General features: G+C 31.7%; 2 protein-coding genes across 5 annotated transcripts in view; one reads left to right on the forward strand and one right to left on the reverse strand.

The window, feature by feature from the left end:
• LOC148615661 (uncharacterized) overlaps positions 1-12,995 on the reverse strand; it is a 191,876-nt gene that overhangs the window by 145,500 nt on the left and 33,381 nt on the right. The window lies entirely within an intron of this gene.
• The window catches only part of LOC148615666 (uncharacterized), a 29,432-nt gene that overhangs the window by 1,019 nt on the left and 15,418 nt on the right, over positions 1-12,995 (forward strand). For all 4 annotated transcript variants that reach the window (XM_088582131.1, XM_088582133.1, XM_088582134.1 and 1 more), the window contains exons 2-12: positions 734-914; positions 1,209-1,509; positions 1,804-2,014; positions 2,786-2,932; positions 3,295-3,392; positions 4,098-4,731; positions 4,980-5,181; positions 5,986-6,072; positions 6,844-7,070; positions 7,622-7,818; positions 10,571-10,701. In XM_088582131.1, coding sequence (XP_088438257.1) covers positions 748-914; positions 1,209-1,509; positions 1,804-2,014; positions 2,786-2,932; positions 3,295-3,392; positions 4,098-4,731; positions 4,980-5,181; positions 5,986-6,072; positions 6,844-7,070; positions 7,622-7,818; positions 10,571-10,701 — 2,402 coding nt within the window. In that variant the 5' untranslated portion in view covers positions 734-747. The remainder of the gene's footprint in view (positions 1-733; positions 915-1,208; positions 1,510-1,803; positions 2,015-2,785; positions 2,933-3,294; positions 3,393-4,097; positions 4,732-4,979; positions 5,182-5,985; positions 6,073-6,843; positions 7,071-7,621; positions 7,819-10,570; positions 10,702-12,995) is intronic.

Below are 12,995 nucleotides of genomic sequence, written 5' to 3' on the forward strand. Positions count from 1 at the left end.
ATACAAGTTCTGAATTCCCTGCCTGGCGAAATTACTTTGTATTTACAAGAAGCACAATACATTGTATTGTTACTTTACAAACATTGCATGTTTCATCTCACCATGGGTGAAATTGGGAAATCTCACATGGCTAAAAATAGGAATATACATGTCTGAATTTGAGAAAAGGAAATCCAATACTTTATCTCATCAGTGGGTGAGTTGAGGAAATCAACATTTTTATAGATAATTTTATCTTCTAAGGAATTCTCACTAAAGAGACAAAAGAAATTCTTTTTTTTAGCTGTGCAAGATTTCCTGATCTCACCCATGGTGGAGCCAAAATGTGCACTTTTTCATAAAAATTTGCTACAGCCAAATAAAGAGTTGGAGTATGATCATATCTTAACAATGGGTGTTTGAAAGTGCTATAAAAATATGAGTAAAACGAGGACTAGTTAACTTTTGGTAATGTTACTTTGATGGCTGCCTATTAGTGTCAATACTATAATATCTATTAATTCTTATGAAACTAGTAGATGCTGATTAACAATTTGTTAATGTACATGTGCAAGTTGTTTCCCAAGTTCAAATTTAAAGTTCATTTGCATTTGTTTTACATTATTAACTCATTCTATCGCTTATTTCTTCAGAAAAATACAATTTCACAATTTAATACAGTAAGAAATACCTTTTAGTTCTATGATTTTTTTTTAATTGTTTGTTGCCAAATCAGAGTTAATTCATATTTCAGGAAGTTTATAAAACATGCCACAGGACAAATCACAAGTCACAGTCTTTCCTCGGAACCAGTTTATGTTAGAGGAGCTTCCTATTGGTAGGGGAGGTTATGGCACTGTGTTCCGTGGTCAACATACCAAACTGGGCATTGTTGCAATTAAAACTCTAATAGACACTGGGTTGTTACCTCAAAAGTAAGATATAAAGATATCTAGAGAATTTTTAATACAAGTGTTATCAGTAGTATTGCCTGTTAACATGTATTTTTGTGTAGATTTGCAACTTTTTATGTGTAAGTTACAATTTCTCTGACCAACTGAGTATATTTTTTAATGCATTTAAAAGCCATCTGTATGATTGTCAGTAATGTAAAAAATATTTTATACATATGGTGAAGAGTATTTCTTACACAAAGGGTGCATTTGAAACTCATTTTTTCAACAACATTTCTCAATGAATAAAATCTGTTGCATGTATGTTTTTTTCAGGCACTTGCTGGCATTACAGAGAGAAGCAGAGAAATTGAGAGGTGTGTGTCAACATCCATCCATTCTAAATCTTCATGGAATTATCACTGAAAAGAATAATTATTCATTAGTTTTAGAGTACATGCCATTAGGTAGTGCCACTGAGTTCCGTAAAGACTTTAATGTTCAGTGGCCATTAATTGTACAGATTATCAGAGACCTTGCAGATGGCATGACTTTTTTACATGAACACAAACCTACTATACTCCATCTGGACTTAAAGGGAGATAATATTTTACTAGATAAACTGTGCAGAGCAAAGGTAGGATACAGCAAAACTGACTGAATTTGTTTTCAGTTATTTTCAAAGCTGCTTGTTTAGTTTAAATTATATTTTCTAAAATGTTGATGATGTAACAAGAAAAGATAAAAGCAATAAACAAATAATTCCATATTTGCATGGAATTGATTATTTCTGGGTTTCACATGGAAGAGATCTGTATTTCAAGAGAAAAAGTAGTTTCATGTATACTTAGTATATAAAAATTAAGAGCAAGAAAATTTGTGGAATATTTCTTTCATTTAATTTTGCTGTGTATAATTTTCCTTTTTGTAGATTTCAGATTTTGGTTTATCAGAATGGAAAACAATAACAATGACTGTGACTCGTGGTGGGAGAGGTCAAGATTCAGCACGAACATGTACTGTTACCCATGTACCTCCTGAAGTTTGGAGTAATGTCAATCTACCTTCAGATAAATACTATGATATCTATAGTTTTGGTATTGTTATATGGGAGTTGTTGTCTGGACAATTTCCTTATAAAAGTAAGTCATGAGTTAGTAAGTTACTGTTATTGCAGTGTTTACATTACAGGTCTTCATGGATATCCCCCATTTAAAGAGTCACTGCTGATTTTTGTGTAATATTGGATAAAAACTTGATTCAGTTATTCAATAAATCTTCAAAAAAAGTAAAAAATAAAATCTTTATCCCTTTGGTAAAATGCTTTGTTATATAAACAGCAGTCAGTCCCAGTGATCAAAGTTCAGACAAGAGCCATCAGTATTTGTGGCATTATTATATGGAAGTCTGGACAATCTCCTAATAAAAGTATACATGTAAAAAGTTTATGTGATAGTAGCTGTAACATTAATTTTAATTTATTTGCTGTAGATGATTGGGAAAAATGAGAATATCTTGCCTCCATAAAAATGAGAATATCGTGCCTCCATAAAAATGAGAATATCTTACCTCCATAAAAATGTTAATATCTTAACTCTATAAAAAGTGGATATCTTGCCTCTTTAAAAATATTGCAGTAATATCTTACCTACATTGTATATAAAAGTGAATATCTTGTCTCTGTTAAAATGTGAATATCTTACCTTTATGGACTAATGATAGTTACATATGTGTGGTTTATATGTTTTTAAAACCTACTTGACCGGGGACTAGATTGTCATGTGTGATCAAAGTACATGTACATGCTTTATTTTTAAATGCACTTAGTCTAAACTACACAAATCCTGTAAATTCTTTGGTAATAAACATGAAGCCTGGTCACAATAAATTATTTGGTTCATTGTTATTTCTAGCGGCTTCTGAGGAATTGATACGCTCTTCAGTACTAAGTGGACAAAGACCAGATTTCATACAGATTCCAAAAGACTGTCCTATGTTCCTTACCAAGATGATGACGAGATGCTGGCATCAGAAACCTACACAAAGACCCCACTTCAAAGGTAAAAATTTAACAAATGGTATTAGAAAAAAAACTTCTCTAGACTCTACTTGGAAATTAAAAAAGACTCACATCTAAAACCATACAGTCAACCCTGCTCTTAATAATTGGTTAAGTAATTAGCTGACATTGAAAATCAAAGCAACAACCTAACTAATCTTGTGAACAAAGATGATGTCAATAACCCATATCAAGGCAGGTCTCAAAGATAATTTGATTTAACTCCTGAAAATATACAACATCACAAATTCAACACAAGAACCCGGCACAAAAAAACACCTGTAAGGAAAACAAAATTAGGTCATACGTTGCACACAGTATAAATATTTCAGTATAGATAGAGATTGTAATTTCATTTTTCAGATCTTAAACCAGAGTTAAATGATGAATTTGAAAAGAATTATAGAAAGCTTGTTGTCAAATCTTTAAAGTCTGTAAGAAGGGAGATAACTCAAACATATGTAAGTTCAGACATTTTGGTATGTGTGAGATCATGGAATATGGTTTTTTCATTTCAAAATGTTAAAATATTCAACTGAAGATAAGCTGTATATCTAATCTGGTCAATAATTTTATACTGACAAATGAGAAGTTGTATGCACATAAATTAACCAAAAGTCAATCAAGAAATTAGGGTAACAACAAAATTACCAAACACTATTCTGATCCATAATCAACTCAAATCCAAAACAAATCTGGCAAAATAGATATTACACCACTGGAACAGCTGAAAGAAATTGCTGTACATACCTGTTAACCCTCCCACATTAGTGAAGAGACTCCTACAAAATCAATGATTCTCCCTCAAATTTCATTTTTGCTAAAAATTACTGCATATTCTGTGAAAAATATTGAAGTAATTAAATTTTTACATAAAAGTTAGCTTTATTTAAAAATCTCCCACATGATTTCCCACAATTACTATTCCAAAGGGTAACAGGTATGATTGTATTGATAATGGGAAATTCTCTACATTATATTATAGTACCGGGTACTAAGCAATCACAGACACAAATGCTCCCGAACATAACCTAGATGTATAAGAATTTAAAGAAATTGTTTGATGTAAGAAAATGGGAATGACATGGTCGTTAATGTTTTTAGACATCATTTGATGTGGTTTAGGTAAGTTCCAACTTCCATTTTATATTTGGATTTGTTTACAGCCTCCGACAGATCCAGCATATGTCTTTACCAATGAAATTGACAATATGGTGGAACCAGTGGAACCTGTGGAACCAGTACCATCAACGTCACAAGAAAGAACCACAACACCAAAGGTTGTCGAGGAAACACAGACACAGAATGAACAGAAAGAGCCACCAAAAGAAGAACCTAGAGCATTCCAAAAGTTTTTGTTTAAAAAGAATGAAGACTTGTCAATAGAAGATAAAGATGTTAGGAAAGTTTTATTCAGTCCTACAGCTTGTAGACTTCTGAAAACCAGACATTTTAAAGATATTTTCAAAGTTACTGAAGAGACACGTCAAGTTCTTATAAATCCTGTCACAAGGAAGGAATACATAGAATCAGATGAAACTTTAGGACGTCAAGTTAGATATTCAAAATGTAATGCCCTCACTGAATTAGATGGTGAATATTATGACTACAGAAAAACAGTTGGAATTCAATGGGCTATTTCTTCACGGAGGGAATATTATGATAGACAGAGTAAAAGTTATTACATAGAAAGACCTTATGGCAGTTATGATCAAGTACCAACAGAGAGAGGAAAGAAACACAGGAGAGCTGTCGATTCTCTGGAGAAAAATCCTGGAATGAAAAAATTAAGAAATGGAGGTAATATCACCTATATGCTAAAGATATTTCCTGAGGAGTAGAACTAATTCAATTACTTATTGTGACTGTTGAAAAGTATTAAACATATAAAAGCAGATAAATTATCATGATTTTGTGTGGTTTTTTTTATTGTTACAAATTGCAGCTGAAAGAGTAAAGAATTACAAGTAAATTACTAAAACATTTAACAACAATAAAATTTGTTAGTGGTATTTTACCACTACCATGTATTAAATATATCTTTGCAGGTTCATATTACAAAGTAAAGATGATTCTAGAGAACCCTGAGGTGCTGAAGCAGGCAATATCAGATAGAGAGAAAGGAGTTAGTAATGCTCTAAGATTAGTAGCTATTGATAATGAAAGTCTTGATCTTCTGAAGAATCCATTCTTGTTGATGATGGTATTTGGCAGTGAATATGATATCAAAAGAAAATATTGTGATGATGAGTAAGCCATTTTTTCTTTCTTTCTTAAATACATTTTCTTTAAAAGAAGTTGGCCGTGTCTACTTTGGATTATACATATGCATAACTTCAATTCAATAATTCCTTTAAAAAATAACCTCCAAGATCATAAAAGTTCATCTATATATATATACCTTACATGTTTTTATAAAAGTGATGACAACCCAAATATGACTCTAAACTTGTTAAAAAGACATATCTTTGAAAGAATGAAAATAGAATATTAAATTTGATATTATGATAGATTATAGCGAGCACAGTGAGAATAGAGAGCTCTATAGCAACATGCATGTGCAAGTTAGCCCGGTGCAGAATGATGAGAACAAAAATTTCTTTGTCTGGAAGTGACATGTCATGGAGAGAATGCAAAATAACAATTAGTGTCCCCAATAATTATTTTTAAAACTTTAACAATGTCTTTGGCATCTAAAAATGTATCTTAAATAGCAAAAGAGGATTGGAAGTTAGTACAATGCTTACTTTATGAGAACGCCACATTGCAATCAATGTCGTCCCTTTTACTTTCTTCCAAAACAAATAGTATGGAAATGCCAGAATATATGATAAAATAACAAATGCATTTACAGTTCAAAACACACATAGATATTTTATTTATTTTTTTAAATTATTTATATTAATAATAAATTTCATTTCAAATAAATTTGAATTTTTAAGGATCTTTGTTGACTGCTACAATGAAACCTTCTACTCATCAAAAAGAAATGATGTACTCGCTTTAAAGGCAATGCCTACTGAACACCACTAACTTGAATATCTTATATTGCAGACAGTACAAAGATTTATTTACAGAGTTGTTTGCCAATGCTACCTATAAATCAGTATTCCCATCTGGAGGCTACAAACTACCAGAAGAGTTAGTATTTATCACTGTGTTTTCTATATTGTCTATATAAATCTGAGTTGCCATGTGAATTTTACAAACTACCAGAAGAGTTAGTATTCATCAATGTGTTACTTCTAAGATTTTTATTTGTTTACTTTCTTAGATATAACTGCCAGTCCATATGACATCATATTGACTGGCAAGAAATTATGTGGTCTGCCTCGCCTTCAAATTAAGAATGTGACATCATAATCTGAGAAGTTGTGTATGTTTTCACTTTTCTTACCAACGAATTATTCAGAGTAAACTATATATAAAAAGTATAAAATAGCAAATAGTTCATTCTACTTCAGATCAAACTGCAGTATATGGACCAGTTGGTCACCGCTACAAATTCAGTGGACCTCAGCTATGCTTTGATCCATTTAACTTTTTTTTTTTGGGGGGGGGGGAACCAACCAGTCCATACATTGCCATATGACCCTCAGCATCATGAACTATTTGCTAATTGTGTTTTCTACACTGACTATATAAATCAGAATTCCCATCTGGAGGCTACAATCTACCAGAAGGCTTAGTTTTTACTATATACAAAACTGTTGTTATATGTTGTATATTCCATGTACAACACTGAAGAATCCAATACTTTGACTTGATTAGTGAAAGTGAAATTTGATCCACTTGAAGATGCATTGCTGTCTAATGGACTTAATTAGATAAATCTTTAACTATCATTAGAATGAATTGAAACTCAGCATGATCAGTTGTATTGCGTGTGTTACAAAGGTGATATTATTACAGTATGTGTGACATGATTCCTCACTGGTTGGAAGCTGAAATGATTAAGGAAGGATTTGATGTAAATAAAATGACTCAGATGCAAGATACTGAGAGAAGGAGGAGGCAGTATCTTCATGGAATGTTTGAAGATAGTGATGATGATGACTTTGATGATTTTCTTCCCATGAGACATCTGTCAAGGAGGATGATGGATATCAATGTTAAACCAACACCTAACTTACATAAAAGTAGGTGTTAAAACCATTATATGATTTGTTTTTATCATGAAGAATTAACACATAGACATCAATCCAAGTAGGATGAGGGTATATATAGGAATCACCTTGTCAGTTTTTCCACAAATCATATTGCTAAACCACTTAATAGATTTTTAAAAAACTTCGGAAAAGTAAGCACAATATTTGCATGAAGAAATTCTTGTATTTTTTTGCCAGATACTTCCATTGGGCAGTTATTTAACTTAAAGGTTTAGCTATGTTCACATCTCTTAAGCACAATTTGGTCATGAAAAGTAGTCATCATCAGATTCTTGCAAAGGTAGATTATTCAACTTGAGGGTTATACATATTTAAATCCAGGAGAAGCAGAGGGTATCCTTTTTTCATTAAGATTTCTACTTAAGTACTAGAGTACATTGTATTTCTTTATCTTTTTCTAAACCATTTGAAAGTAGCAAAGTTTGGAAGAGTTGATTAAAACCACCATAAACATGTGATGGTACAGGTCAAACTCACCTTAACCCATATTCCTGCCTATATAACAATTTTTGATTTAACAGAATTTGAGGGTTACAACTTCAGACGCATGGTTAATGAGGTAGAGAAGACTGCCAACAAAACAGACCTGGCTAAAAAAATCATCAGAATTTTAACTCGACCTCCTCGGGAAGAACGTGAAAAAGAGAAAGAAAAAAATAAGGAAAAGCGATCAAAGGGGATGCCTTCCAATCCTGGTTTGCCTCCTGATCTTCTCATGGTAGGTTGCTCATTGTAAAACATTAGCTTATTTGATAGGAATATATAAAGAAGAGCATTAAACGCTTTTGTTGGATACAACAGAAAATTATTGATCTAGTGTTTAAAGTGTTATATGAGAATTTGGAAATTTGGAAAAATGTGAATTTTTTCCATAAAAAAGTAGCAGACAGAAGGACTTAATTAAATTCTTTCATTTAAAGAATAAAAGAATTGCTTAAAGTTGACTAAATTCTTGCATTAAAAGAACAAAAGAGTTTCTTGAAGTTTACCAAAATTCAGATATTCTGTTAATTATGTACTTTTCTTATCATTTTCCACTAATATATCAGGAAATGGTTTCCACTCATGAAACAACTTCATATTTATAGTGAATACTGTGAAAGTACTTAACTTCATGGATACCAATTTTCACTAAATTCATGGATTCTTGAATTCATGGTTTTGAGATTTTCAGTATACACATCAATTGAAATATTCTTTTTGTTGGGAACCAAATTATGTGGTTGGACCTACCCATGAAAACAACGAAAATTGGTGCCCCACGAACAATAGTACTTTCACAGTACTTTCATTATTACATAATTGATCGTATGTGAAAATATAATGACGTTTCTTGGGTGTGGACATTGTTTACTAGATGTAAAAATGTCTGAAAGGAAAATAATAAAATTTACATTTCTTAGCAGTTTTTGTTAGATGACCTATAATTATGGCACCATTATGAAGTCATTAAAATGAACTTACACCACAAACATTTATTTTCCTAAAATTTGAATATTTTACTGTTTTGACAATTTTTTATGTTATCACAACAAAGTTTATATTTTTGGGCCATATTCATAGCTTAATGTCCCTTCACCTTTGTTTTAAAGATATAGAATAAAATCAATAATTGCATTTACTTATCAAAATTATGAAATGAAATATTGGTTTGGACCGCAGGCTATGCTTATTCAAGCCCTCTCACTGGAATCTAGTACAATGCAACAAAACATCTATAATTACATATAGGCTGTTCATGTTCTATAGGTCTTTGGAAAACAATTCCATTTTTTAAAATATTTAACTTTTTCCTGCAGATCTTTTTTTAAGCTCAGCTGACGGTAGGCCATGTGAGCTATTGCCATCACTTGACATCTGTTTTTGTCGTTATTAACAATATTACAAACATTTTCATCTCTGAAACCACTGAATGGATTTGGTTGAAACTTAGCATGATTGATTCTTCTGGTATCTTGCACATAGATTGTTCTTGGTTTTTTTATCTGTCGAAAACCATGGCCTGCATTACTGAAAATAGAATATAGGGGTCAGACAGCAGTTTGTCTCATATATCTCCTAAACTTTGGTTTAGTCAAATTCTGATGGGATTAAAGTGTGCAACATGGTGAGATCTATTTGTCAAGTTTTGATGAAAATCTGTTGATTCATGTTGCCCTTGTTGACATTTTTTGGCTATTTTTGATGTTATTATTTCAAAAATCTTTTTTGAAACTAATATTCAGAATCAAATGAAACTTAGTAAGGTTGTTTCATATAGTATTCTGCACAAACTGATCATTTAAAATTTTTGAAAAGTGAAAAAAACTGAACATAGGAGTCAAAATACATTTTTTTGCTAAAAACTAAAAAACTATTGAATTAAGCAAAATTCTGATTGCAGTTTTTTGTTCACCATCAGAAGATGGACCTATGCTGAAATTTTCAAAATGATTTGTCACCCAGTGTTGGAGTTATGCCCCTGTATTAGGTTTTTTGGTTGTTTTTCATATGTACATGTACAATCTTTTTCTCTGAAACTGTACGATGGAATTTAATGAATGTTAACATAATTGTTCCTTAGGGTATCTTGCATATATTGATCATTTAATTTTTTTCATCAGTCAAAAAACATGGCTGTCATTACTTAAAATAGAGCATAGGGGTCAAAATGCTTCTTTTGCTATTCTTTTTCTCAACTATAGAGGAATAGTGAGGATGAAAGCTGCTCATAAGATAAACATTTTATTCTGAGTTGACTGGCAGTATTGACATTTTTTTGCGACCATTTTCACTAGTTGCTTGGATTCCAATGATTTTTGGTACTTTCAGGAAACATGGTATTCTAAGTTGATATGTGATGACAAAAGTTTGTTCTTGGTAGCCATTTTCCTCCTATTTTTGTACTTGTTTTAATTTCTATAATATTTGACTTATACAGTAAACAGGATCTCCTGAGTTGAAAGGTGTTGATGAAAATGTTGCATATCTCTGATTTAACTTCATTTTATGTTCTTTATCAGCAAATCTATACTGGGCTAATACCCCACAGACCTGTTGGAAATACAGGGCATAGGGAACCCCTGTCCAAATTTTTTCTAGAGGTTTAAATAACACTTTGAAGGCATTTCCAACATCTTACAGTGCATTAGGTATTTAGTTGAAAAGCTACTTGAAAACTGCATCTAGGAACAGTACTAAGTTTACTAAAATTACACTTTGCAATAGACCAAATAAAAGATTCTTGAAAAAATGGTAATGAATTTGATGAGAGATGTAATATAGAGTATTAATTTTGTAATAGTTATACTTACTTAGTCTCTCATTATAGAATGGATATAACTAATGTACTTTCTGAGTCTGTCATAATCAGAATGGTTAACTTATATCCTTATGCAGTTTCGTACTATCAGAATGGATATAAGTCAGTGGAATATACATACTCAGACTCTTAATATCAGAAATTGTAATTTTGTTTATTACTATTCTAGAGAGGTGGGCATCCATTGGAAATGATGAAGATGATGGGTATGGATCCTAGTCGAATGGATGATAAAACATTGATGAGGACCATCATGAAATTAGAACATAGAAGAATGAAAGAAATGAGAGCAGCACAGATGTAAGTGAAGATTGTTCAGGAATGTTATATGTTACATGTCCCCAAGTGATTTATTATAACCTGCGTTTGAAAAGCAAGAGGTATATAGTGGTCAGGCTGTCCTTCCATCTGTCCATTTGTCCCACTGTCTTTCGTCCGTACCCAGTTGTAATCAGAAACTCTTCTAAAACAGCTATATAGAATTTTTCTGCTGTAAAAATATTATACCCCCACTCAACAAGTGGGTGGTACATTGGAATTGCCTTGTCCAATGTTCATCTGAAATTTGTCACAATGATTTCAACTCCCCCCCCTCCCCAGTGAATTGATTGGGTACGTGACTGTACATAGATGGGGCTACTTTGTATGCAATTTTGGTTGCTGTTTGATTTCAACTTCCTGTTTTTTTTTAACTTTGCTATTATTCCCTAATGAATATACTCATCTAAAAAATCAAGGCTTTCAATTGACAGACTGACTTCAATTATGGTATGTGGCTTTGTATAGATGGGTCATATGCTATAAGCAATTTGAGTTGCTGTCTGATATCAAATTTGCCGTATGAGTGCAGTTGTAGCTAGAACAACATTGTTTATTCTGTATACATTTTGCAATAAAGCAATATTTAAAGAAATCTATACAAGTTAAGAAAGAGCTTCATGGAGCGCAATCTAATAAATTTCATGATCAGACCAAAAATAAAAAAAATGATTTTGTGGTGAATGGCCCTCTTTGGCCCGTTATAACTGGAAAACCATACTAGATATCTGAATTCTGATTGGAAAACACAGGCACTGATTTTCATGAGGAGTTTAATGAAATTATTCATTTCAAAATTGGACCAACAATATTTTTGGGCATAGCCAAATTTCTTACACTTTTAACTCCAAAACTGTTAAGGATAAGTCTAATCTATTAAAAACTCCTATGACTGAATTTCAGAAGGAATACATTGACATCTGAATCATCAAAATCAGATTAACAATAAACTTCTTTTTATCAATTCTAATGATAACACCCATTTTCCCCCTTTTATCCCCTATTTTTATTTTCAAAAACTAAAGTGCCTACCACCGTGTTCTTATGATGGATGTGTTTTGATTTAAAAAAGATCTGATAAGTTTGACTCAAGATATGGTAAAAATAACAACCCAACAATGACAGGGTACTGCTATTATGCAACTGAAAATTTTTTTGGGGTGGTATAAAAATGAGAATTGCTTTTAGACTATTGTATAGAAGTTGGTATTTGATGTCTTCAGTTGTCAATATTTATAATTATTGTCATCAGGAAATGAAATCTAATTGTTTGCCTTCAATTTTTTTCACAAAATTTTGGTTTCTAGACTTGCTTTCTCTGTATTTACAGATATAGTACTGTTTTAATATGACTGCACTGTCATCATATGTATTGTCATTTATGATGTTTCCATGTCATGATATGTGCTTTTTTTATGTACAGACACTTGGCATATCTTGATTAATTTTTACAAAGTTTCATTCCACAAAATAAAGGTATTGTTATTTGGGTATGGCTTGAAATGTTTAGGAAGTAAGGGCCAAAAACAAGCATTTTATAATATTCAATAATTTAACTTTAAAATTATGGTTATGGATTTCCTCAAGTTTCAATATCATGAAGATCATTTTGCAAGATTGATTTATAACTACATTGTATTTGAGAATAAGGGGCTAACAGGGACCCAGAACATGTTATTTTTCTGATCTCAGGACAGTTGCTTGAATAAAAGTAAATAGATCTTTATGAAATTTTAATATAGAATAATATGCCAGAAAGGGATGGTATTGATTGAAATATTTGATGGGTATGTACAAGGCTTGGGAAGCTGTAAAAAATGCTGGTCATTGATGAAAAAAAATATCTTCGAAAAGGTTTGATGGTTACTATGAAAGTTTTTTAAGCCTATTGGAAGTATTTACTGTTATGGATTATGGTTATTTGCTGGTACATTTGTTGTGTTTCACCATTATTTAATTTCAGTCTTTTAAACAAATGGTCAAAGGATTACTAATGAATGTTGTCTTTAAACTACCACAATTGTGTATTAGAGTTATTACCTGTAAATAATTAATTGACAGGTATCAGATCCCATAAGTTCCTGACTTGTTAATTGCATTATTTAATTAGTGAAATAACCATTCCACAATTCATAACCTAAGCCAATGATTAGTTCGTGTACTTCGTGTTGTGGCCGCAAAAATCCCGGTTCAAATTAGTTCATGTCATTAAGCTTGTAATTATTGTTTGTTTATTCAGTGATGTGATTTTTGATGTTGCCAATTAAGGGAAGAAC

The sequence above is a fragment of the Perna viridis genome, chromosome 5 (assembly GCF_037379345.1).
Source record: "Perna viridis isolate PV_CMFRI_1.1 ecotype Kerala chromosome 5, ASM3737934v1, whole genome shotgun sequence".
In the NCBI taxonomy this organism is placed as follows: Eukaryota; Metazoa; Mollusca; class Bivalvia; order Mytilida; family Mytilidae; genus Perna; species Perna viridis.